This window comes from Neopelma chrysocephalum, unplaced genomic scaffold (genome assembly GCF_003984885.1).
Source record: "Neopelma chrysocephalum unplaced genomic scaffold, ASM398488v2 Primary Assembly neopelma1_69, whole genome shotgun sequence".
Classification (NCBI taxonomy): Eukaryota; Metazoa; Chordata; class Aves; order Passeriformes; family Pipridae; genus Neopelma; species Neopelma chrysocephalum.
This window is the reverse complement of record NW_020897729.1, coordinates 2,835,875-2,861,721: the sequence shown is the minus strand read 5'-3', so window position 1 is coordinate 2,861,721 and position 25,847 is coordinate 2,835,875. Positions and strand designations below refer to the sequence as shown.

The window sequence follows — 25,847 nt, the reverse complement described above, 5'->3', positions numbered from 1 at the left end:
TACCAGTGGATTCCTAAGAGCAAACCACAGAAGCAAGGACACACGTGGAAACTGTGCTCAGTCAAACTCTTAACAGCTTACAAATGCCATATTTTCACCAGTTCCCTGAAAAACCCTAGAGCAGAGCCATGCCTTTTCAAGTGTCCAACATACATTACCAAAGTGCTGCAACTGCTCAGAAAAAGGTCACACTTTATATATATAGCTACATAAATATGTATATAGTTACATATGGTGCAGACACAATCTTTATTCATCTCTTGGTTTACACTTTACAATCCCTGAAACAGATGTTCAGAAATCCTTACCTTCTATCCCATACAGTCAAATGCTAACTAATGTTGTACCTATCTAAAATCCTAAATCTTTGTGCAAGGTAACACTACCTCATCTCCCCTACCTCTGTGCAATTAGGTCTTCCTCAATTACCCAGGGCCAAAGACTTCAAAACCAGTCTCTAGTTTAACAGATGCCAGAGACTTGATTTGCAGAGCTACTGAGAGCCCAGACTCCAGGGGCAATCAGGAGGATCTGCAGAAGGTGAGTACTTCCCAGACCACTCAGAATACTCAACACATCCCCAGTGAGAAACTCCAGATCAGTGGCTGTTGGAAAAGTTTGGCCTCACCATGACAGACCCCACAAGCACAGCCCAGTGCAGCGATGAGCAAACATTACCATCTAATGGCTGTGTCTGTTAATTGCAACTATAATTTCTACTTAGCAATGAAGGCTGGTCCTTGTCTAAGTACCGATACACCGAACAGGCTGTATGATTGGAAAACAAATAAACATGGAAAGATCATAAAGGCAGTATTTATGATTTTGCAGTATCTATCAATCAGCTCCGGTGGGCAACGTGAATGGAGAAATCCTGCTGAAGTGTTTTTGGGTAACATGACACAATCGCTGCACTGCTGGCTGTACGCGCTGCAGACACGTGAATAATGACCACCATAAATAATAATGGAATGCATTAATAACAGTGAAAGCCTTTTAAGATTCTAACACTGAAACATGATTCTGACCTCTTTTATTTCCTGACAGCAGGATGAAATTTCTCCCACCCCTTTCTTGGCCAGTGACAAGGGTTGCAAAACAGCCCCTGCATAATAGAAATGGTCTTTGAGCTCTGGTCCAAGAGTACCACTAAGATGGAGAAGGTCCTCTTTGTAAATGTCTCATATCTTCCTGTCTTCATGTGTCTTACTGTTTCTCCAGGTGGCCAGGATGTATGGAAATAAATACATACTCTGTCTAGGAAAAACACCAGTGGTTTTGCAAGATGGATTTCAGGCAGTAAAGGATGCCTTGATTGGCATGCAGAATGACTTTGTGAGAAACCCTTGGCATTCTTTTTTAGGGATTTTGTGGGAGTCCCCTATGGTACTTTCTGTTGTTGTGTGTACTGAAATGTTGTCAGCAGGGCGAGCTGTTCAGAGAATGGGGTTTGGGACAGTGACTTCCCCTGCTCCTAACGCCTCTTTTCAAGAGGAGCTGCTCTTGGCAGCAAGATGGATGCTGTAGGGCCACTGGTGCATGTCCTTCTCAAACACAAATACACATCAGTACACAAAACTAATGTGTTTTCTATTTATAAACTTGCATAGCCTGGGCAATTCTTAGTTACTGGGCATGTTACCAAGCTATCTCAAGAGGTCTTTGCGGTAAAAAATGTAAAACTGTAAAAATGTCAGCCAGCAGGACCCAGCATGTGTTGAGTACATGGTTCTACATAGAGTAGCAGAAAAAGAAAGACAGGCAAGGAGCTTATTTCTCACAAAAAGGATCAAGTAGATGTGAATAAAACAGCATAAACCCCTCTGATTCTCCATATAAATACTGCCAGGGGTCATTCCAGTTATGGTGGTAAATCTTGGAACCACTACAATTCCTGCTTATGGAGACACCAATCCCATACCTCTCCCCAGTCCTCCTCCATTTTGTAGCAGCATCATCTTTGCCAGCAGGCATGTCTGGAAGCAGCAGAGACAATTCAGGCTGATGATTGAGGAACCTAGGTCTAAGGAAGAAAATCCTGGAAGCCTGGCTCCGGGATGAAGCTTGCTGGTTGACTGAGGTCTTTGCCAGAGAAAGAGGTGAAATATAGATATGTACATGACCATGACATGGACTCATTCTCCTTATTTCCAGCTCTGCTTTTTCTGCTGGAAGTTCAGTTTCTGGAGTAGGTTCAATGGGAGGTTTACAGAGCTGATGCTTTCACAGTAGAACCTAGAACATCACACCTGACTCATTGCTCTCGTGCTAACCCTTTATGGGAGAAAGTGACAGATGAGAGACTGCCAAATTGTGCTGATTATGCATTTTTCTGTAGGATGGAATCTTTCCCCCATTCATTATAAGGGTGCCTGAAGAATGATCCCCCAGTTAGACTTCTGAATCTTGATTCCTGCAGGCTATTTGTGCAATCCCATGCAAATCAAGAGCTCAGCATAACAAAAGGTCAGAGCCTATAAAGGAAGTTAATGATGCAGCTTGCTTTGTTGGTAGACACTGATGTCTCTGTTTCACTCCCTTCTTGCATCAAGTGGATGTGCTTTTTGGACATTGCTTCACTCCAGAGGCTGCTCAGAGGCTTCTAGGCCATGGCAGAATTCCATGGCACCTCCTGGCCTCAGGTGAGCAAGGGCTTCCCTGTAATTTTATCAAAGCCTGACAGCATTCCTCAGTGAGCTGTGGCATGAAGTGGTTGTTCTTTGCCAATGTACAGAGAGGAAGAAGAGCTCTTAAATAAACACTGAACTCTGCTAAAGCTAGCACTCACTGCTGTCCCTTTCTTTCTCAATAATGATCCCTCTGCAACCATTCCTGGCTTGCTTTGTCTACAGACCCTTGAATTTCCTGTAATAGCTCTCTTCAGAGAGACTGATCTAGCTTTACATAGATGTTATTCAGCATCAAGTTTGCCATGCGGCCAGAATCAGGTTTTTCCTCTTAGCTTGTGCCTCAAAGGGCTTTGTAATAGCCCTGATTTCCTGTGTTAGACTGGGCTGCAAAAACTATCCAGAAAAAACCAGGACAAGGTAACATGAACGTGGCTTTGAGAACTATAGACAAGTGTTGACTTAAAATTTAGGAAGGAACAGGTCATTTAGGAAAGACCTCACTTGGAAAACACAAGAAAAACTGTACTTGAGGGCATTTAAATCCCCCAAACCTGAAAGTTACTAGTAGAGAGCAGGCAACCTGGAAAGTATAAGACAATGGTCATCCTTCACATACTTCTATACAAGATAATTTTTTTTTAAATTAAGTGGTCATGCATTCCCTATAGTCAGACAAGTAATACATCTGCATCATTACAATGGTTAGGCACAGTTCAGCTGTGAGCATTCAGGCTTTAAATGCACTGTGAAACCAAGATATCAGGGCATTCCTTGCACTTGTATTTCCAGGTGCAGCTCTACCACACTTTCCCATCACTACTGAGGCCCTTAAGCACTATGTTAATGAGGAAGCTGCTGGCACTGACACACTTGCAGGACCTAGGAACACTTACTATGGATGAGGTCAGGAACTACCAGAAGAGCTGAGTGCCTGCAGAGCCACAAGACTTCATTGCTGCATGCCTAACTCAGATGTTAAATGTAACAAGTAATTTTCTCTTGCATAGCTAAAACATATTTTAAATGCTTGTAGTTAAGGTATTTCCAGCTGCACTGCTACTTCTTTCTCCTTCTTTCCCTCCTGAGAGACTGTTGAGCTATTTCTTTCCTTGAATTCAACCTAAAAATTAAAGAGAGTAATGTTGTTCCACTCTAGACTGAAAGAAAACTTATTGTGTGCTGTCTTCCTCAGTCAGCAAGATCATATATTTTTAACAGAGCAACATGGCTGCTGTCTCACCAGCTTCATCAACTCAGTATGGACTCTGGTAAAAAACAAATCTGTTGCTGGAAATTTGCTATGCTATTAAAACAGTCTTAAATCTCACTGTCTGTCTTGTATCTGCAAGCAAAGGATGACCCACCCTCTCCATTCATAGCACAAGAGACCACAGATCTCTTTGTAGTGGGCTCAGACACCGCCACTTTCCCTTTATACTGAGCTCTCCATGAGGGTGTATCTGGAAGTGCAAGGTGGGAAATGTGTGTAGCTGCACTTACACGTGCTGTGTTCTTGCACATGGCAGGGTAACAGGCAAAACACTGTCGTTCAGCTGCCCAAATCCTGCAGTGTAAGGTGTCTTGGGTATTTTGAGTTTCTGCATAGTCTGCACATCAACTGCCTTCTTGAATGCTTTTGTTCTGCAGAAAGACTCTAAGAAGTGTTGGATGCTGTCATTGGTCCATCCTGTGGAATTGAATATAAGGACTGAACGATCCTGCCCCTTGCAAATTCAATTCCACAAGAGATTATGTGTTATAGCAGCACTAGTGCCACAGGGTTTATGTGAACCTAGGATACCACACTCCAAGGCTTCCCTGTCACTACGGTCTGTTAATGCCACTAAGCTTTGGGGATACCCTTCAACAAAGCAAAGCCAAGCATTACATCCCTCTCACTGACTTAAACATCACATCTTATCTTTACATTTGGTCCCAGGCTGCAAAACTACCTAAAGGTGAGTTTGAACAGCTCATGAGGAACTCTTCACTGTGAATAGGATGCTGGATGTTATCTACATCCTGTAATATGAATAAACCTATACTCAGTTTCCCCCTCCTATTGCACAGATGTTACTTTTACCACTTTTCAATACAGGATTACAAGAGTTAGATCAGTGTATAAAGGTACCAGTATATCGACCTTTGAATTCTTTTAAACTGATACAAGGTAAGTATAAAAACCACAGAAATTTTAGAAAAATACTGTCTATATATGCAATTTATTATATCAGCAGAATACTTTAAATCCATATCCAACTTCAGGTAGGTGGTCTTCCCAACAGATAAGACCTGTGTGGCTTTGGGGGAATATGTCTGAGAAAATCAAGATTCAAGTTAGGGGCCTTGATAAGTGTGAAGCCTTCAGTTCAGTGGGGTTTAGTGGTGGGGTTTTTTTGAAAGTTTGATTACTGTAATAACTGCATCTCTGGTGCTCTAAAATAGATCTTGAAGAGTGACTAATAATTTTTAAATAAGCTATTCTGTAGGAGATAGCACAGTGTGACCCTGTTTCTCACCCCATAATAATTAATTGGCACTTGCACTGAAGAATTTCAAGAGAGCGATTGATATCCTGACAATTTAAGTCACTAGTTTTTGATTCTGTGAGAAAGATCTTTGTATTTTCATTTTTTATTTTAGTAAGACACTTCAATTTTCCCCAACATATTTTCTGTCCAGTATGATCAAGAGCAGTGGAAGAGTCCTTGACAGTTTAACTCTGGTCATTTCCTAGACAAGGATGGAAACTTTGCAAACAGAGAAGCTTTTGTGCCATTTTCTGCAAGTAAAAGTGATCCTCAGTCTTGCATATAGCTGTCCTGCCGTGATTGTTTCACAGCCCAAAACTTTTGTAACGTCTGATCTCCTGCCATGAGTATCTTTATTCATTCCCATAATAAGGTCTATGTAGGAAGAAAATGGAGGTGGTGTTTTTGGAGACCTGCTGCAACTTCGCTATCTTGAGGAAAAGCAGCTAAAATGAGCTGGGGTCTGAATGAAAGGAAATGTAATTGTGGTAGGAAAGTAGATTGTCATGTGGGAAAACAAGGGCTGATTAAAGCCCCTTCAGAAGGCAGGGAATGCAAACCTGTTTGCTAATCAAGAACTGGCTCCTGGAAGGATAATAATAATACTGACATCAGTGGAGGCTGAGAGGACAGGAAAGGAAATAGCGTCTATGTTAGGTCTCCATAGCAATTTGTATAACACATTCTTTCTGAAATATTTTGGTAAACTGCTAGTCTTCAGAGCACAAAGATCCCATTTATGTGTAACTGCAACCAACCAGGGAATTCTTCATGAGTTTTTTAAACTATTTCTGCTACTATCTATTTATAAATAATTTTCTATGTCTTCTAAGATTATGAACACAAGTTTGAGCCCATAAAACAACAGGAATGGGGGTGTCAGTTGTAAGGATATTCGGCCTAGGACTTTTTCCCCTTGTTCTACTGTACTTCTGTGATTTCAGGCATATTGCTGAGACACCCATTGCCTTGGCTTTCAAATAGTAAAATAGCATCACATTACTGTGCTTTGCAAGGGTGAATACACTCAGACACTATAGAACAGAGGACATATAGTACTTTACATATGTTGAACACACTTTTTTCCTACTTCTGACAGACAGACTGTTGAGAGATATTAGTTGTTTAGGATAAATAAGTAAGTTTTAAGTAGAATGAGTTACACAGAGTTATAATACTGTGTGATTTATTATGCTTTTTGCTTTGCTTTACTTGCTTAGCATGAGCAGCTGGATTACACAGATGATGAATTTTCTATGACTCTCTATCCACACCAAAAATTGGTGGAGAAACAGAATCAGTGAGAAATCCATTTACTAACTCTGCCAGATAGGAGAAATTATTGGTCAGATACTCGCAAAGTACTATGAGAAGATTCTGTGCTCATGGAGTAACGTGGGGATGGATTCATAAAGTTCAAGGAGATGCTGGAGGAGGGACTATCTCCCTTGTCCTCTATATAAGGTGTCCATTATCCTTTACTAACACTGCAGGCGTTGCAGGCTCTTTACAGGGACAGCGTTTTTCCCACTTTCTGTGCCACCCCTCACTGTGCATGAAGGGGATGGGGATGGCGGCCGGGATGGGGGTTGCGTGTCACCACAGGAGGCAATTCGGGCAAATCCTTTGACGTGTAACTGTATCTACCAAAGCCAAATTAACTGTACGAATAATTTGTGAACCCGCTTTACAAATCACGAGACTACAGCCTGGCGCCAGCCGCGCCACACCCAACATGGCGGCTTTACTTCCCCGCGCCACACTCAAGATGCGGCTCCGACCCAACGCCACACCCAAGATGGCGGCCCTGACCCGCAAGGGAGGTCCCGGCAGGGTGTTCCCTCCCCGCCCCGCCGTGCGCTGCACTGACGGCTCCGGGGGGAAACGCGGGCGGCTGTGTCCGCGCTGGCGGAAGCGGCGGAAGGTTTTGGCTTACGGAGCCAGCAGGGCGGAAGTCGCTGAGGCGGACGGGGGTGGCGGCGGTAGCGAGCGACGATGAACAACAAATTCGACGCGTGAGTGTCGCCCCCAGGCCCCCTGGTCAGCCCCCGGCGCGGGGTCCGCATGGCTCCGCGCCCCGCCGGCGCCTCCCGCCGCTGCCCCGGCGCCCCTCGGGCCAGACGCGATGAGTCACGGCGCCGCACAGCCCCGTCTCTGCAGCCGGGGCCCGGCCCGGCCCCGAGGGGGTGCGGGCCCGAGGGCTGGGGGCCGTGGGACGGCGGCCGTCCCGCACCGGGGAGCCGCGGGCTGCCTCGTGGCCCCGCTTCGCGCTCGTCTTTCCCGGCGCTTGGCAGGGAATGGGGCGGGCGGAGAGACTCGTGGGGTGCCCGGTGTGTGCTCGCCTGTGCCGTGCTGAGAGGCGTGGGGAGCGGGGTGGGAGAGTCAGCAGAGTTACAGAGTTACAGTGACAGCTCTTCTGTGGTCCCTCCCTAACAAGTCGCTGGGGTTTTCTCTGGAGGTCAGTATTAGTAAAAATTACTTGAGTTTGTTCTAAAAAGCTGTTTTGTTGCTCTCTTTAGCTAAAAAGTGTGTGCCCAAGATGCCTGTGATGGGTGCTGGCCATGCCAGGTAGAAGTAGTTTTTACTGTGTGGGCTGTCAAGTGCAGATTCCCAAACGCTGGGGGCCCTTGTGCCATGGAGGAGCTTTGAAGCAGAGATTGGTATGAACCTTCCCAGCTGTGTGGTGCCAGACTGGCTTTCTTTGTCCTTTCCTTTACCAGATTGAAAGATGATGATAGTGGAGACCATGACCAGAATGAGGAGAATAACACACAGAAAGACAGTGAGAAGGAAAAGAATGATCGGGAGAAGCCACAGAGTACTACCAAGAGGAAGGTATGGTGCTGCCATCTGCAATCAGTCCACTGCCCGAGCATGATGTGGGAGTGCTAGAGAGTCAGCCCTCAGTTCAGGGGTAAGGAAAATACCTCTTGGAGGGCTGTGGTCTCTTAAACGCACTGTCACTGCTGTGATGAAGACAGAGGCTATGTTAGACTTTCACAATTTGATGTAGCATTTGAAGGTCTATATTCTGAGGGGTGAATGCTCCCTTCACAAACACAGCTATACTCTGCCAGGCTTTTGAACAGGAATGAGGAATAAACCTTTATTTTCTACAAAAAAAATTTTGGCAGAGGGTGTGTGGGGAGGACTGGTTGGCAGGGCACTAGAGGCTTGCAGTTTGTTTACCTGGCAGTGATGAAATAACTCATAAGATGTGTCTCTGTGTGTGTATTGTAGCATGGTCAGGAAGGCATAGGGCATATATCTGTTCTGGTTTGGGGTTTTTTTAATCTTGTTTTTAGGAAAGCTGCTCTGTCTAAAGTAATGCAATCCTTGTAAAGTTGCCATAGCAAGAGAAGAGGAGGGATTCAAGCCCTGACAATCTGTAACAGTATCAAGTGATACAAGATAAGGGCTTTGTTTGGGTTTTTTCTCTGTAAGTTTGGACTCTCGGGTAATGAGCTCTCATTAGCCTCTTTTGTGATCATTAGAAGTCTTTTAAATCATTAATCGGTGCTTTGGAAATGGAAAAGTGGTCGCTGCCCACTGCTGGTGATGGGTTCTGCCAAAGCTGACATAACGAGTTCCAAGATTAATTCTCCCAGAGCGCTGGGGTGTTGGTTGCTTAAGGCAGTTGGTGTCACCAAAGACTTATAATTGCTTTTGAATCATAGATTAGTGTAAGTAGGGTTTGTCCTTCCCAGAGGGGAAGAGTGTCTTTTTTATTTTTTCTCAATTTGAAAAAGCTCTTGCATTGCCCTTTTTAGTTTGTCTTTTTCTTGCCTTGAAGACAGTTAAGGACTAAAGGAAAATTCAGTAGTGCTGCCTCTAATAGTTATAACCGTCACTTTTGTTGTGATGCTCTGCTTGGTTAAGTTATTCTTTCCTTAGCCACCCCTGCACTGCAAATTTCCAGTATTTCTGAAGTAGCCTAATCGTTAGGCTGTTTTGGGCAATTAAGAGAGACAGAATTTTTCTGTAAGAACGAGGATCAGTTTGTTTATAAAACAGGAACATGTGGACTTCTGGCGCTGTGGATGTGATTTTTCCCCTTCTCCTTTTGGAGGAGCATGTCAGGGGTAAGCCAGGCTCTTTCTGTCCTGCAGGCTGTTGTCCCCGGGCCAGCTGAGCACCCCTTGCAGTACAACTACACCTTCTGGTACTCCAGACGAACGCCCGGGCGGCCCACGAGCTCCCAGAGCTACGAGCAGAACATCAAACAGATCGGCACCTTTGCCTCCGTGAGTACACCCCTGTTGTCGTGGCTGGCTCAGTCCCTGTGTGCTGGGTGGGTGTGTGCACACACAGGCTGTGCTCTCCCTGTCAGGAGCAGGGGGGAGTGATGTGCCAAGACTTAAGGATGAGCTCTTGAATTGCCTGCAGCAGATGATGTGTCTTTAGCAGTTCTGCTCTGTGCTAGACCTCCGTGCCTGCAGTAATGGTAGCAGCTGGAATAATAATTGCAAAGAAAGAGAGCTCCCATGTAGCTCAAATGTGCTGGCTAGAGCAGGACTGGACAGGCCAGCAAGAGAAGAAAGGAACAGCTTTTTTGGGTGTATGTTTGAAGCAAAGACCGGACAGTCCCCCTCATGCTTCCTGTATTCCCACCACAAAGACTGTGTTTGGATCAGGCATCTGGCCTCTTGTATTTGCAAACACCTGGAGGCCTGTTGTCTGTCTGGAAGTGATGGACAAGGTGCAGTTTGGTGTTGCAGTGAAGTTCATTAAAAGGCAAACTGCTCTCCCTTTCCTCTTACATTCTTTGTGGTTGTTTATTCCTGGAATAAATTTGAGTGTGTCCTTGAAAGGCAGTGTTGGCTTGTTGTATGGTACTGGGAATGCAAAACAGTCGTGAAGAACCCAAGATATATAAGCAAAATATGTCTCCCTTAAAATACTATTCTCAAAGCCAGGAAGTCTGTTGGCTGTTTTCTTTCTTGCCTTTTTTTTTTCCTTTTTTTTTTTCATCTGGTAGTTGTCCAGTTTTTTCAGAGTCCCATGTAAATGTTGATTTTGACCCCCAGTACATATCTTCTGTATGGGAGAATTTGTAAAAATACCCCTTTTTTCCTTCTGGAGACTGCATAAAAATATGCCCATCAGAGCAGCTGTATTGTGTTATATCCACAGGGGATAAGAGTGGGAAGAAGAGCCTGTTGTTGTGGATAGTTACTGCTCCTATTGCCCTGTATGAGCAAGTGCTTTCAGTTCAGTGAATGAAAAATGCGGCTACTGCATGATGATCTAGTAATAACCTCTCAGTCTGTTAAATCAGTGTAGACTTAACATTGATTTTTAGCTCCTTAGAGGAAAAATGTCACATATTCTTTTGTCTGCTCTTTGCTGCAAAGAATTTGTGGGTGCTGTTGTAGGCTGGAAGTGCTGTAATTCTGTCAGGATGGAGAGAGACTGGCCAGCAGAGCTGATAATGAGTTTGGTTCTAAATTCTGTTTAAGGAGAAGGAAGAGCAACCTTCAGAAGGAATTGCCTGAGCTAAGTCTGGGTTCAGATTTATTCATGGCTTCTTTAGAAAGCTCTAAAAGCTGTGAAATGTGAACCACTAGAGGGCATGTTCCCCCACTCTGGGAATGCAATTTCCACACGGCATTTGGATGTGTCTGGCAAAACCAGATTGCTTCTGACCCCTCCTCAGCCTTGGTTCATAATTTTATTGGCTATAAAAGGGGTGACAGAGGTCAGAGATTGGAGCAGAATTCCAACTGCTGACCGAGTCATTAAGGTCTCTGAAAAAGTACTTGGGGTGGTGTCTGACCCCTCCAGCTGCAGTGCTGGTCTGCTTAATAGCTATTGTCTTAAATGAGTAGAGTCCTCTTAAACTGTGGAAATTAGTATAATGTCTTCCATTTCTTGTTTTGTTTTAAAGATCTGTCTCTCTAAAATCCTTTCTTACCCAAAGATTCTCAAAGGATAAATGTTATTTTTAAGAATTATAAAAGATAACTCCCTGTCCTTGCAGTCAGATTGTCTGACCCAGGGGTGTCAGAATGGAACTGGTCAAAGTGAAGTGGTCCAAGTGTACAGATCTTAAACTACCACCAGAGGTTGTATTTTGTCTTAAAATCTGGATACAGTAAAATTAAATTTAAAAAATGTCTCGTTTGGATGCTCCTGCAGTCTCCATGGTCACAGAGAGCAGTGGTTATGCAGGGTAGAGAGGCTTGGCTGTAGCTGATGCATTTGACACATATCCAGTCGTTGAAAGTTTGGGCAGTAGGATTTACAAGATATGTTTGGAACTGTTCTCCAGAGCAGCTGTTATCTTAGCATGGATTTCTTCAGACAAACACCGTGTGACTTTAGAGGCACTTGTTGAATATTTCAAGTGGTGGTCTGGGAATGGAGCCAGTCAGAAACAGGCACCCAAGCTCTGATCTTACTGCTGCCTCCTGTGTTTCCTAATCAACACCCTTGTGACAGGAGAGTAGAACAGAAGAAGGGAAGGTGACTCTGGCCAGCTGGTGGAGAAATGGAAGCCTGTTTCTGTAGGAATCTGGACTGTGAACAGTTTGAGCAGCCTCATTGTGTGGTTCCTGTTGTTGCAGGTGGAGCAGTTCTGGCGGTTTTACAGTCACATGGTACGTCCTGGGGACCTGACAGGCCATAGTGACTTCCATCTTTTCAAAGAGGGCATCAAACCCATGTGGGAGGTGAGTTGGAGCTCTCATTTCTGCCTGGATATTTTCCCAGAGTATTTTGGACGGAACCTTCTACAGTAAAAGGACCCTTGTCATTAAATGGCACTGCACTGGCTTCTTTTGGATGCAGTCCTTTCTTCAGGGTTTCCTGTTAACTTGTCCTGAGGGGTGTGTCCCATGTAACCTGGCAGTCCTGGGACATGCTGCCAGAGAGGGAACGTGTGGGATTTGCTGGTTGCCACCCCCCACAAAGGTTGCTGAACTTCTTTGCCTGTGGGTCTAGAGGGTCTCTGGGCAGTGTTGCCTGGACCCCAACTAAGCTCTGTGCCTCCCAATACAGACACTTGCCCCTTAGTGCCTCCAGTGACACCAGTGCAGGCCTTTCCTCTAGAAGGGCTGGACCTCTCTAAGTGGAATTCAACAAAGCTTATAAAAACCAACCCTCCTTTTTCAGTCAAGGAAGGCAGAGGTGCATGTGGTTAAAAGCCTACAGTTGCACATAGAGCTGGAAATGGAAAAACAACTTAGCCTTTTATTTGCTTTTTTTTTTTGTTCCAGGGCACTGAGTTTGCTTCTATTCCTATCCAAATCTGTTAAAAAAATTAAAAAAAATCTTGGCCCAGCAAATCATTCTTCCAGTTCCTGGCCTGCACCCAGCAGTGACCAATAGCATTCACAATATGAGGATTTTATGTGTTGCTCTGAAGTACCTAATTATACTGCTTGGTCCTGAGAAATTTATATGTGACCCTTGTTGGCAATTATTTTAAGCAAGGTGTTTTATAGCCAGTTACTGCAAATACAATTTATATAAAACGTTTAACCCTCTTTGGACTCCTGGTGATTCAGCTGCTCTGATAATGTGTCAACCAGAGAGTCCACAAGTTAATGATACCAGAATTTCTATAAAGCATTTCCCTGTAGCCATTTTAAGATGGAGGTGGAGAGATTCTTTTGTTTTTTTAACTTGTGGCCCTATTCACTTCTTGTATTTCTAGAAAAGGACCTGGGATCTTACTGCTGGCCTTCCCTTTGCTGCGCGGTTTGCAGGGCTTAGTTTATGCTTTTTCTCTTCCAAACCGGTCCTTAGTTATTCTCATTCTTGTAGGCACATATGTGTCTGTATGTAGCTGATCTTTTTCTGCATCCATCTGAGCCTTTTCTGGTAAAGTCAGAAGCACTAAGCATAATGTTCCCTGGTGATTTACTGGGCTGCAGATCATTGTTATTCTGGTAAAGGAAAATCAAATGCTTGACTGAACTGAAGCTTGTTTAACCTGAAAGAAAACTAACAGTAACCATAAAGCACAATACAGCATCTGTCTCCCAATCACTGCTCTCTTTGTAGCCTTGAACCTGCTTAAACCACCTTTGAGATATGTAGAGGAACATTACTCTCTGTTCTGATGCCCACTAATCATTGTGGAAAGCTTGAAGAGTTAAACCCAACTCCCAGCTTAAAGGCTAAAGTGTGATGTTTATGACTTGGAAAACAAGGACATTTAACAGAAAGTAGTTTGCATCTCATGGGAGTATGCCACATTCCCAGAACTTGTGTTGTTTTGGATGGCTGCTGTCATGCTTTGAGGTTTCTCTGGAGCTGACGCCTTCCCCTTTCAGCGCAGGCTTTAGCACATACATGAAAACTAGGAGTCAGGTGAATGCTGCCATTATTCTGGCCCTTCCATGTTTCCTCAGGATTGCTTCATTAGCACTTGCTGTCTCTGAGAGAGCACACAAATGTTTGGTTTTATCTGAGCCCTAGAGAAGCTTTAAGGCTAAAATAAAGTTAATTTTATTTCATTAAGAAGGGTTGGGCTGCTTTGCCTGGCATCTTTGAGATGTGTCCCAACTTGGCAGAAGGGATTGCTGGTGATTTGACTGCGGATGTCCTGTTTTCTGCAGTCCCCCTTCAGTCATCCTTCCCCTTCCTAATTGCCACCTCTTTGACTTATTCCTACCTCTCTTCTTCAGCTTTGGATGGAATTTGTTCCCCCCTCATCTTGTAAGATTTCCCAGCTACAGTGTTGTACAAGACAATGCCACAGTGTTCTGCACAGAGGAGGAGCTGTTTGACACAGCTCTATGTTCTGGGGAGCAGGGGAGGCTGTAGCAGTTTCCAGCTGTTTATCAGGTGCAAAATACAGAATCACAATATTTAGGTGACAGACTGGGTGCTTAGCATAAATTTTTTCTCTAACTCTCTTCCCTTGTTTTTGGTTATTTCCCTTGGTCACCACAGCCTGCAACAAACATTCAGCTGTATGATTTGTGATACTGTCAGTGGTTCCCAGAGAACAAACTGGTTCTTGTGAGCCCATTCCTAGAAATGTGGAAGGAAAACGTTTATCTACGTTTTGCTTGCTTTTAAATATCACTTTGTAAACTCTTTCCTGGGCTTCCATGTTCTGTGATGAGGAATTTTTCCTGTTTTATGAGCAGAACTACATATACAGGGAATTAGACAAATGGGGAATCAGTCTTAGTTTTAGGAACAGTTTTAAGGTCCTTTCCTCTGGGTCTGTGTGTAGATTGGTAGGCTGGTGTTAGTCTTTGCTAGTGAGATCAAAACACTAGAGCTCAAGTCTTCAGAGAATAGAGCTTTGTCTGGAATGCTGAGAGCCATTGTTTCAAATACTTCGTATTCAAAGTAAGTCTTTTACCTCTGTCTCTGCTTGTATGGGGGAGAAGTGAAATGCTTTTGCTTGAAAATACCTCCATTCTGTCCCTTGCCCCTCCCAATCAATATCTGCTCCTATTTGTGGCTCTGCTGCCTTATGGGTAGCAGAAAAATAGCTCGAAGAAAACAAATCAATTTCTTGCCCCTCTTCCTAGGATGATGCCAACAAAAACGGTGGTAAATGGATTATCCGTCTGCGGAAGGGCTTAGCGTCACGATGCTGGGAGAATCTCATTCTGGCCATGCTGGGAGAACAGTTTATGGTGGGGGAAGAAATCTGCGGGGCGGTCGTCTCTGTCCGATTCCAGGTAGGTGCTTTTGAGGGCTGGCACGTGCTTCCGTTTGGCAGGGCTGCAGAAAGTGCATCCACCTGCTCACCCCTCACGTGCTGTTCCGCAGGAGGACATTATCTCGATATGGAACAAGACAGCCAGCGACCAGGCCACGACAGCGCGGATACGCGACACGTTACGAAGAGTGCTCAACCTACCTCCCAACACCATCATGGAATACAAAACCCACACCGATAGCATCAAGTACGTGTGGGGGCAGGGGGGGTGCTGCAGGTTGCACGTGTTGCTTGAGTCAGCGCAGGTGGCAGGGACTGAAAGAAATGCTCATGTGCGTTAGGGCTGTTCCCTGCAAACAGCAGCAGTTGTTGCCAGCGCGCTTTGAAAGCCAAATACCTGTGTTGTTATCGTGCTGTTATTAGGGACATCTGGTTCTAACAGCAAAGCCTTATTTTTTTAAGTGTGTAGTCCAGGGGTATTTCAGCAATCCACCCAGCCTGTCACCTGGGCGATGGGCAGCCCAGGGTGGGACTGTGGCCTGATGTATTCAAAGACAAGATTGCAGTGGTGGGGGGGGGACAAGATCATTTGAATAAAAAGAGATTCTGGGGAATAAAGTGCGGAAGCTAACGGGGATTTATGGTGCCATTAGACTTATAAATGGTCTTGGGAAAGTGCTGTGTGAATTTACAGTGCTGTACAAATGATTTCTAATCATAATAAACGTCGTATATTAAGTCTTCCAGGCCCTGGTGACAGAGGCTCTTTAACAAGACTAGAAGATCACGGTACACAGAGAGGACAGCTGTATTTTTAAATAAATGTGTTATAGCTTACCATACCAGGCCATTCAGGGTGACTTTTATTTTCCACAAAGTGACGAAAAATTGCATATATAGGTATTAGTTAGAGGTGAGTTATGTAATTTTTTTATTTTTTCTTAAGTTTTATAAACCAATACACTGATTAGGTCATATTGGTTAAATTAACACTTGAAAAGGTGCACCTGGAAGAAGTGAAACAAATTAATAAGACACCGATAGGGCAATGAGCTTTCCAATCTAGCCTGTAATCAGGGTGCCAAGTACTTTTCATGACTTCCTTTCATTATGCTGGCTTGTCGTTTCCACGTAATCACCCTGTCATCAGTGTGCTGTCAGACAGTTTGGTGACATCAGTCTTGGTTTTAGCAGGCAGCTGGCTTCTGATTGTGGCCAGTTTTGAGTGTGGGTCATTAGTAATTATACAGAGATCTTGTTGAAACAGCCTGTAAGTATCTAGTGTTCCATGTGGCCCTCCCTCCTGAGTGCGTGGGAAAGAGAAGGGAAGGAGATGATTTTTTCCATGACTTTGCCAGTAACATTTCTCATGCACTTTCTGCCAGGAGAGGGCACTATGGACTCTCTGTCCATATTGGGAAATAGCGAAGTGCTCTGGTGGACACACAGCAGAGTATTTTACTCTTGTTCAGCAGCAGCAGACTGCAGACTGGTGATGAAGCTTTGTGGTGAGAGGAAGGAGGTGTTTGACTTCTCTCAGTCTGTGTGGGGAAAGCTGTGTATGGAGCCAGCTGTCCTAAGTTGTGGTGGTGGTTCATATAGCAAGCGTAGAATGGGAATGTTGTGGCCTTTCCCTTTTACACTATTGCCACCAGCACTTTGTAGCACAGAAAATGCTGCTGTAGCAATGTTTGTAACTGTTCTTGCTCTAGCAGGTGTCAGGCCTTGAGTGATGGCCTTGTTTCTCTACACCGGTGTAACATGTTGTGTTTCCTGCCCTCTCTTCTTGCATAGCATCCAAGCTTCATTTTGTGTTGCTGACGTATGGTGCAAAACGAGCTTGTGTGAGAATAACAGGTGTCTAGGGTATCAAGTTTAGTAGTTCAGATTACAGCTGGGAGCAGTTCTTAAACAGAGGCCGACTGGCTCGTCTCCCACTCATTCTTCTGTGGGTAGGAGGGTTAGACAGAAGCTCGTTTGATGGTGTCCTAGTCAGGTGGATCTAAGCAATTAACCTTTTGCCATGTAAGGCATCAAGAAAGCCCCTTTTTTCCCATTGCCTCGCTTGAGCTGCAGCAGTCTGATTGCAGTGCTGTCCAACATCCCCTTCAAATGGCACTGCTGTAAATTCAGAGCAGAACTGCTGTCAGTGGAGTTTCTGTGTAGTGATGCACAGACTGACCTCTTATGCCTCCCTTGCCTGGTACCAGCAGGCAGCAAAGGGGCAGCAGCTGCAGAGAAGTGACGGTGGCTGCTCTGTGACAGAGAAGAGCAGGACAGCCCCAGCTTTCAGTCTGACTCTGCTTGGCTTCTCTTCATGTCATTAAGGTTCTCTCACTAATGAAGAATCTCTTGTGTAACTAGTTCTATCCTCCATAAAATCTGGCTCCTTTTCCTCACCCATCTATCAAGCCCTGTTGAAATACTGTCCGTCATGAATAAACTCCACTTATGCTGCACATGTACCATGTGATTTATGACTCGGGAGGGCTTTCTAGCCAGCACTCTATATTCACACTCTGGCTGTGTTTCATGAAAAGCTCTAATGGAAGAGCTGTGCTGTAGGCTTTGTCAGGGCTGCCTTTTGAGGGGGGGGGGCTTGTGGCATTTTTCATTTGTATGGGCTGCATCTCTCCACTAGAGCTCTGCTCATGTGCGGGGTTTGATTGGCATTGATTGTGCTTCAGGGAAGGGAGCACGCTTAGCAAGAAAAGAGCAGGCGTTTCTCAAAACCTTGACTTTTAGGTGGTGAATTGACCTGGATTAGCTTTTGACACACTGTAAATGAACGCTTCTGTAGAAATTACTAGCATGCCCCTCACTGTGGAACCTGAGCCCTGTGTTTCAGGTTTTATATATTCCTTTTGTGATGATGCATTTCATATTAAATCATTTTTAGACACCATTTTTCATGAGTTGTCAGTGAGGCTGCAGCCCCTTTTGTTTCAGAAAGCAGCAGTGCTGCCAAGTGGCATCTGAAAAGTACCTGTTGCATCACAGCTATTCCAAGGAGCTGTTCTGCATTCTGTCCTTCCTGCTCTCAGTGATGGGGCTTGTGCATTTAGCTAGATAAGCAGATCTTTCATTGCAATTTTCCTGTGTTTGTCCTTTCTCTTGCTTGTGATATTGACAAGCTGCCTAAATCCCAGCGAGTGGAAGGGTCAGCTTAGTCTGTATGAATTTCCAATCTTGCTAGGAGAGCTAGAACAATCTCTTGGACTCTGTTTAATTCCAAGGGATTTATAGTGCCTTAGACGTTACAGTGCTGAGCACCTGAAGAGTACATATGTGACATTTTGTGGGCTGCCTTGTTTCAGTAGCTGGAGAGAAATCACTTCTCTTTGTTCCTTCAGAGGTGGACTGAGAGAGGTGCACACGGATGCAGCGAACCACTTCATGGGTTCTGTTCATCAGCGTTGTTAACCTTGGAGGTGACATGGTCCAGAAGTGACAGCGGGTTATGGACAATGGTACTTCCTGTGGTTTGGAATTAAAGAAAAAAAAACCAACCTCTTTTGCTGCCATAGGAGGGGCACTGTGCTTTTTTGAAAGCAGGATGTTTCCAGGCACACCCTGGCGATGTCTCAGTGAAGCCACTGAAAACAGTCAGGTATCTGGAGTCAGTGAACTGCAGTTCGGAGGGGGGTGGAAGGGAAGTGAACAGTGTAATATTTGACTTTTGAGCACTGCAGCATGAAGTTCTTGTCTGTCTTGCATACACCTTTGCCCTGCCTGGAGTAATCAGCCTTTCTTTTCTGCACTGATAACTGTGTGGTCAGTGACCATCTCCTGTGGTGAGAGATCTCACCCGCAGTACCATCCAGGAACCCCAGGCAGATTCAGCAACATTGCTTCCTATGCCAGGAGGGAGCAGACCAGTGGCCATCAGCAGGCTGCCACTGAGAGGGCTGGTCCGGAAATGTTTTGGTTGCTGTGTGACGTTATGGATCGTCCTGTCAGCTCTAAAGCAAGGCTGCTTTTTCTGGAAACAAAGCTTCAGTTATTCGTAAGTGCGTGCTGCAGTGAGAGCTGAGCAGGGTATAAAACTACCCTTTCCTTTCAAAGTCACCACTGATAACTAATGGGATGGCTCGAGTAAATGAGAAGAATAGTTGATCTTAATAGAGCTGGCACTGGGTTCATTTCACTGCAGGCAGTTGGAGGAAATGGCAGCTACCAAACAAGCAGATACCCTATGAAGGGAATAAGAGTGTGGACTGTAAGAAGATCACAGGGTTGAGGTTCTCAGGACAAAAAAAGTGAGAAATGACAAAAAAAGTGACAAGGAAGAGAAATACCCGTGGAAGTGGCAGATGTTGAGCAAGAAGATCAGTGTTTGTGAGACAGTCAGCTGGTGGTAGAGTTCTTGTGAGGTCTCCCTTGTCACAGCAGAGTACAGCTAATTCTATAACTGTTACGGTTGTATAGCACTGGTTTCCATTTGCTTGCCAATTTGCAAAACCTTGGGAGAATTCCTCAATATTGCTGTCCTGCTTGTGTCACCTGTGCCTTTGACCGTGTCTTAAATGATGTGTGCAGGGTTAACCTTGTCTAAAGTTAGATGGTTGCCCAGTGGGACCCTTACACACTATCTGATGCCTGTCAGGGAAAGGCAGGTTGCCTTGGGTCTTGCCAGTCTGGAGAGCTGCATTTCACCCTCATTCCTTCAAGTCTGAGAGCGAGAATAAAATCTAGAGGAGAGCAGTGAGGTTCCAGATCTGATAGCTGTCCTCTTCTCCCGAGTCTTTGCAGTTCTGGCTTAATTCATTTATTGCTCCATTCTCCAATTCCAGTAATGTTTCCAGGTGCTGCAAGTCTAAGAGCACTTCTATAGACCCAGGCTTTCAATTGATGGATTCATTGATTCGTTCTCCATCACTCATAGTATGCTTTATTTAGAAGTGCATACTTTGTGAAAGGCTTCCTTATCTTGGTGGTCTGTCTCTTACCAAAGAAGTGACAGTTCAGTTTTGTTCATTTGGAAGTCATGATGGCTTCTCTATTTGCCTTTGCTACAGATACTGCCAGGTAGGTGAAAGAATTATATCAGGCTAGGAGACTATCCTAGATTATTTTTTTTAAAAGCTGTTAGTCACAAAGTGTTTGTCTGGCTGTGAAGAAATCCCAAGGGGAGCACCCAGGAAGAGGCTGTGCTGCCCTGGACACCTGCAGAGCGTAACGAGTGGTCAGTGTGCTGGGAGGTTGCATGTGGGCTGCCAGAAGGGTCAGACCTTCGTGCCTGTTGTGAGGTGCATGAGTGCACTATGAACTCTCTGAACCCTTTTTGAGCTGGGGAAGGAGATGGTGAGGAGCAGGGCCGCACAGGGAAATACTAAAGGGAAACTGCTATGACGTACAGATTGAAGGTGGTTGGAGAAAACAGCTAGTGCGGCTTGCACAATGGTGATTTGGAAAGTCCCTTCAAGTGGCTGTGACTGTTCTCTTCTTCCTCTTTTTGCTGGAGTCTTCCTCTTTTTTTTCTTTTTTTCTTTTTTTGAGGAGATAGTGGCTCTTTTTTGCATTTTTTTTCTCCAACTTACTTGCTGAGGATAAAGGGAGCCCTGCCTAGGTCCTGACCCTTGGCAGTGAGAAGTTTCAGCAGTTGTGGGTCAGGAACGAGTGTGGAAGAACAACACTGGCTGGCTTTATTTAGCCTGCTAATGTTTTCATTTCCCATCTGTTCAGTGGGAATAATCTAAGTGTTGGGGATCAATTCACTGAGTATTTGATCACTGCACAGACAGTACGGCAATAAGGTACTAAAAATGTCTATACATAAAAATAACCTCTTAGTCTCTCTGGCACTGTGCCTTTGGCATGTCACAGGTCGTAAAGATTCTGCCAGACGGACCGAACTGGCAGCCTTGTTGGGTGTGGGATGGAGAGCAGTTCACTCCGCTAGCATAGCTTAGGTACATCGGGGCGGACACATCCTGGTGGATTTTTTCAGTCAAGTCAGCAGATAGTTGGAGTCATTAGTACTATAATATGTATGAGGGTCTTGGCTTAAGAATTCTTGGCTGGATAAGCTTTTTCTCTACGTCTGTGAGGACTTGGCAGATGAAGGACTGTGTGCATGATGTTATTGGGTTGTTGGAACAGGGAACTCCTTAGTTTGAAAGGGGTAATAAATTATTGATTATGTTGACAGATAATCTGCCCTTGTGTCCCTCCTGCTGAGAACAGAAGTTACAAGTTTGGGGAGGACTATGGGACAGGAAAAAGAGAAGATGTGATTGTGGATGATGGGAATGTGGTGGAAATACAAGGCCTGGGAGATTGGAGGGAAGACATGAAGGTGGAGACCTTTTGACAAGGCTGGAGATGTGCAAAGCTTTCCAACCCATATTCAGCAGCTAAGAGGGCTTCATATCCAGAGTTTCTCTTCTCCCTAACTTTCTTCATGAGAGAGACAGTTGTACCTGCAGTGTCTCTCTGTTTATTTGGGCTATGATTTTGCTGGGAAAGAGCATAAGACACTGAGCTGCTTTTGCAAATGCTGATTTGGAGCTTGATTCTGAGGCTCAGGGAAGAGCCAATCTGGTGGTCTGGTTTTGGCCCAGATGCTGACTAACCCAGGGTTTCCATTTCTGGAATCTCTTCTTGTGTTGCAGTGGCCTGATGAGGCAATGCACAAAACAAAATGTGAGGTAGCTGGTAAGTACCAACAACAAAATCTGCAGAGTGATCTGAGTTTATGGTTGACCTGGGTTTACTTGAAGGTCCCTGCAGCTCCATTGGACTCTGTGGATTCAGAAAATGGCTTGGCATGTGCTGTAGGCACCAGTACTGTTTTGCTGGGCATGGAGAACTATGAGGTTCTTTGATGTCTCTGATCCCAGAAGGTAATAGTCATGTTCACATTAACCTCAGCATCTTTTCCCTGAGAGGGCTTTCAGTATGCAGCCTTTGTAAAACCGACAGCAATTTCTCAGTCTGCTAACTTCATCCATCAGTAACGTTCTCCACCAGGGAATGCAGCGTTAGGCCTGTCCCTCCAACTTACCTGAAAACATTTTCATTTCAAATGGCTGTGATGTTTTTATTGGGTTGTCATTAACAATGCAGGTTTACAATAGGAAATGAGACTTTCTAATAACAATTGGATTCTGCTGCCTGATTGAAGAATTTTGTAATAACTAAGCCATGTGGCATTAAAAGAAGCCCCTTTTGGGGGGATTACCTGCATATGCAGTATATGGTGAAGCACGAGGCCAGTAACTGGCTGAGTTTAACCAGCCAAGGAATGTGATAATCCTCCAGGAAGATGTAACATTGGCTATTTTATTAGCAATAGGAAATGGATATTCCATTTGTGACTAGGAAGGTCATACCTGTCTCTGGGTATTAATGTGGCTTTATCACCAGCAGCCAGTGGGAACGCTTCATGTCTGTGCAGAACGCTAAAGCTGCCTCGCGCTGTCAGATGTTTGGCTGGGTTTTAAGGATGCTTCTATCCACTAGGGCTATCAGAGAATATTGCCTTGCTCTCTGAAGACAAGTGCCTTTCAAACGCCATTGAATGTTTCTGCTCTCGTTAAAAGTTAAGAAGCCTTTGATCTGAAGTGCTATTTTTTTGTTTTTTATTTCATTTTTTTTCCCTCTGGCTTGCCAGGGCCTGGGAGGAGTTTCATGGCCTGGTGAACAGCAGTGGCCGCTGATCGAACGCTCCCCCTCCCTCTGTCACACCCAGGGTAGGGCCTCATCTTTTTTTCCTATGTGACTTCATAGCATACCTCTCAGCTTCCAACCTTCTTCCCGTGGGCTGGCATGTTCTCTTGCCTTATGGGCCTGATGGTGGGCCCCTTCTGCTATTTGTTCTTTCTCAAAGGTCAAAATGATTTTTTAAATTTATTTTTTTTGACCGAACCACCAGCATTTTCTGTTGTGCTCTTTTGCTGGATGCTATTTTGCTGATGTGTCCTTCCTCTGTGTGAGGCACTTGCATCCCAGACCTGGTCCCGGGAGGCTGAGAGGTATGTCTTCAGCTTGGGTGTGTTGCCTAGGGTTGACTGTAAGCAGGTATGGAGTGGTAAATGAATCCTAAGGACATTCAGGTGATGGACACAGAGGGACACCTAGAGCTTGACATACTGCCTTTGCTCTTAACAGTGGGTTGGAGCAGAATAAATTAGTTGGTCAATAAAAGCTTGTTTAGAAAGGACACAGAGTAGCTATTATATGTAGAAATAAGGTTGTGGGTAATGAGAAGACCACCAGCTACTGCCGGTAGTAGCAGCCGAGATGTGCAGAGAAAATAGCCAAGGTGAGCTCAGGGCAGTTGGGAGCCTTGCAGCTCAGATTGTTTTTCCCCTCCAGTGCCCACTTCCCTGATGGCACGCCCTTTCCTTAAAAAGGGCCAGCAAGAAGGCTGGCTATGAGAGTTGCATTTGGTAGTAGCCAAGTGGGATTGCTGCACTGCCGAGTGTCAGAGCAGAGGAATCCGGTGGAAGCAAGCATTTACATTCCTGGGCAGTGGTATGTAGCTGCTCCAACACAGCTGAGCTCTGAGGAGCCGCTTGGGATCCCAAAACCTCCCCCAACAGTGTTGAGCAAGCAGTGTTCCCATAGCTTGCTCCAAAGTCATGGGTGAAAATCTCTCTCTCTCCTCACAGGTTTGGCTTTTTGTGAGGATCAGTGGTTACAAAATGTTATAGAGACCCTTAGTAGTGTTGCTATTGTTAGATGACATTCAGGTGACCTTCCAGAAGAGGAAACCAGCTCACTTGATGAAACGTCAGCCTCTGAAGGCAGTAAATGTGCCAAGGGTATAGGAAAGCAGTGGCAGAGTTGATTTAGCTCTCAGCTGTATTGGGTTGCCTGTGCTGAGCAAGGATGATCAGAGGGCCTGGGACACCCCAGTAAAGGCAAAAGAAGAGGAAATGTCCAAGAACTGATCAAAGTGTGCTGTCACGGGTGACAGATGGCACGGGTGAAAGTCCAGTATGGGATAGAAAGCCAAACCACTGTTGCAAATTAACCAGAATCCAGTTAATGAATCCTGAATCATGTTCCCAAATGGCAGCACAGCCTACTTTGCTGGCAAGTGCAAAGGTGAACCCTAGTCTTCTGCAGATGGCCTCCAGCATGGTTTTTGCTGTCATGTCATACCAAAGTAACTTTTTTAACTCTACAAAGTGTTTTTCACTTCCTTCTGCACTTCCAGCTCCCGAGCCCACCTCCTGGAGGCGTTCCAGTCTGCACTGTACTGTGCTGGTACAGCTGCCGTGCAGCTCCTAGCAGCACACAAGGGTTTAAAGGATTTCACAGTCCTGCAGAGCACCTTGCTACTGAAGCTGCTGCCTTTGCTCTTCAGCCCAGCTCTGCCTGTTTGGTCTGGTTTGTGTTGGGGCATCCCAAGGTTTGGTTTGGGCAATTTACTGCTCTGTCCCTGTTTATGGGAATAGCTGCCAAACCTGTCCTCTCAAAGTAATTGTAATCTCATTTGTTTCCAACACACCACCTCTCTGTTAATGTGTAAATACACTTTGCCTGTTGCTGCTGCTCCGAGGCTGGCAGTGAGCATTCACACAGGTTTGTGTAACCCCATCTTCCATTGCTGCCCCGTGCTGCAGGTCTATAGAGGAAGGCTGTAGACCAGCAGTCCTTTCTTTGTCAGTAGCCCCTGTGACTCATGGCTGTACTCATGTGAGTAGAAGCTGCTGAAGAAACTCTTTTATTTAAACTTGAGAGAAACGCCCTTGTCAGATTAGATATTCTTTTAAGGCAGTAGAGACCAGGGAGCTAAATTCATTGACAGTATGATTAAATACGAGGGACACAGGCAGGAAGAGGTTGGTCTGACGGTATATTTGTGCTCCAAGCAGAATCCCTGAAATTGAATGTTTGGTAAGGAAGAGACTTTGCAAGTTGTTTAAACAACAGAATCCATCAGGGAGGTTGCCAGATTCTATTATATGCTTTGCTCACAGGAGATGACACTTCTTTCTTGTCATTGAGTGGGGATGAACCAGGATCTCCCGCTGTTCCAAGTGTTCTGGAGTGACAGGTTGACTTGTGTGAAAAGTCTCTAGTTAGGAAGCAGATCTGCATAGGAGGTTTAATGAGCATTTAAGTGACATACTGGGATGGCAACACTGGTAGCTTTGGTGGGTAGAATGGGGAGGTGCTGTGATCTGAAGGAATGCACATCTCTTAACCTCTTTCTTCTCTCTGTTTTCCAGGGATAATTCAAGCTTTCGAAACACAAAAATCACATTGTGAGAACAAGAGTTGGCACTAAGCTCCTCTCTCCATGTTGAAAGCACTGAGGGGTCTCTACCAGTGCCCTCGACCTCTGAAGGGACTCATGGGCCACTCTCGCACTCCTCCCTGGAGGAAGGATCCATCAAGCCCTCCAGCAGCGGTGACAATAGAGGCCGATTTTGTCTTACACAAACTTTTTTTAGCAGTGGGGCGGGAGGCCAGCCTTTCAATTAGCAGCGTGCCCTTGGGGCCGCATCTTGCAGCACTTTCCTCTCTTTCTCTACATGGCATGCAGGATCTCTGGGATTCTGCCTCAACATCGGAGCCTTTTGCTGAGGGATACCAGTATTATAAATCTCTCTGCAGCTGGGCGGAGCATCCCAGTTGAGAGTCAGCCCTGTGGTTTTCAAATGCCCCTTTTCAGTTCTGCCAATAAATTATTGGGTCTCTTTGTTTCTTTCAGTCTCTTTTTTTTTTTTTCTCTGTCTGAAATTTGGTGGAGTGATATTGCTGTAGGCAAATCCACAGGCCTGCTTCTGCAAGCTCCATAAAGCGTCTTCCCCTGAGCTGCCCACCTGCATGAAGCTGCAGAGCACCCCAAGTGCAAGTGGTGGCCAAACTTTGCTGTATTTGTGGAGTTATGTGAGCAGAGGGGTTAGAGATGTACCATCTTGCTTAAAAAAATGAGATATTTGCTTTGTCTTTGCCTCTTCTTCATACTCCTGGGTTAGCAGTGCCTTATTTGTTGGGAAGAGGGATCTGAGCTTCCCTTAAACTAAGACAAAGAGATGTTTGGTGTCAGTTGCCTTGACTCTGGCTGTTGCGGTGGAGAGCCAGCAGTGCTGCCCTGTG

The 25,847-nt window shown here is 45.1% G+C and overlaps 1 protein-coding gene across 2 annotated transcripts; it reads left to right on the top strand.

Moving 5' to 3' along the window:
* The first annotated feature begins 7,082 nt into the window (after positions 1–7,082).
* On the top strand, positions 7,083–25,452 carry EIF4E2 (eukaryotic translation initiation factor 4E family member 2). 2 transcript variants are annotated; one of them, XM_027685546.1, is made up of 8 exons: positions 7,083–7,176; positions 7,882–7,996; positions 9,271–9,405; positions 11,728–11,832; positions 14,656–14,808; positions 14,900–15,036; positions 22,405–22,483; positions 24,974–25,452. In XM_027685546.1, exons 1-7 carry the CDS (start codon positions 7,157–7,159, stop codon positions 22,448–22,450), a joined length of 711 nt encoding a protein of 236 aa, XP_027541347.1. In that variant the 5' UTR covers positions 7,083–7,156; the 3' UTR covers positions 22,451–22,483; positions 24,974–25,452. The 2 variants fall into 2 exon arrangements, with proteins under 2 accessions (XP_027541347.1, XP_027541348.1); XM_027685547.1 differs by lacking the exon at positions 22,405–22,483.
* Positions 25,453–25,847: the final 395 nt, after the last annotated feature.

Bases quoted from the DNA above. Each gene is read 5' to 3' on its own strand.
- EIF4E2 (XM_027685546.1), top strand. From the start codon at position 7,157: ATGAACAACAAATTCGACGC. The intron at 7,177-7,881 runs GTGAGTGTCGCC...TTCCTTTACCAG, and splicing joins ATGAACAACAAATTCGACGC to ATTGAAAGATGATGATAGTG. The intron at 9,406-11,727 runs GTGAGTACACCC...CTGTTGTTGCAG, and splicing joins AGATCGGCACCTTTGCCTCC to GTGGAGCAGTTCTGGCGGTT.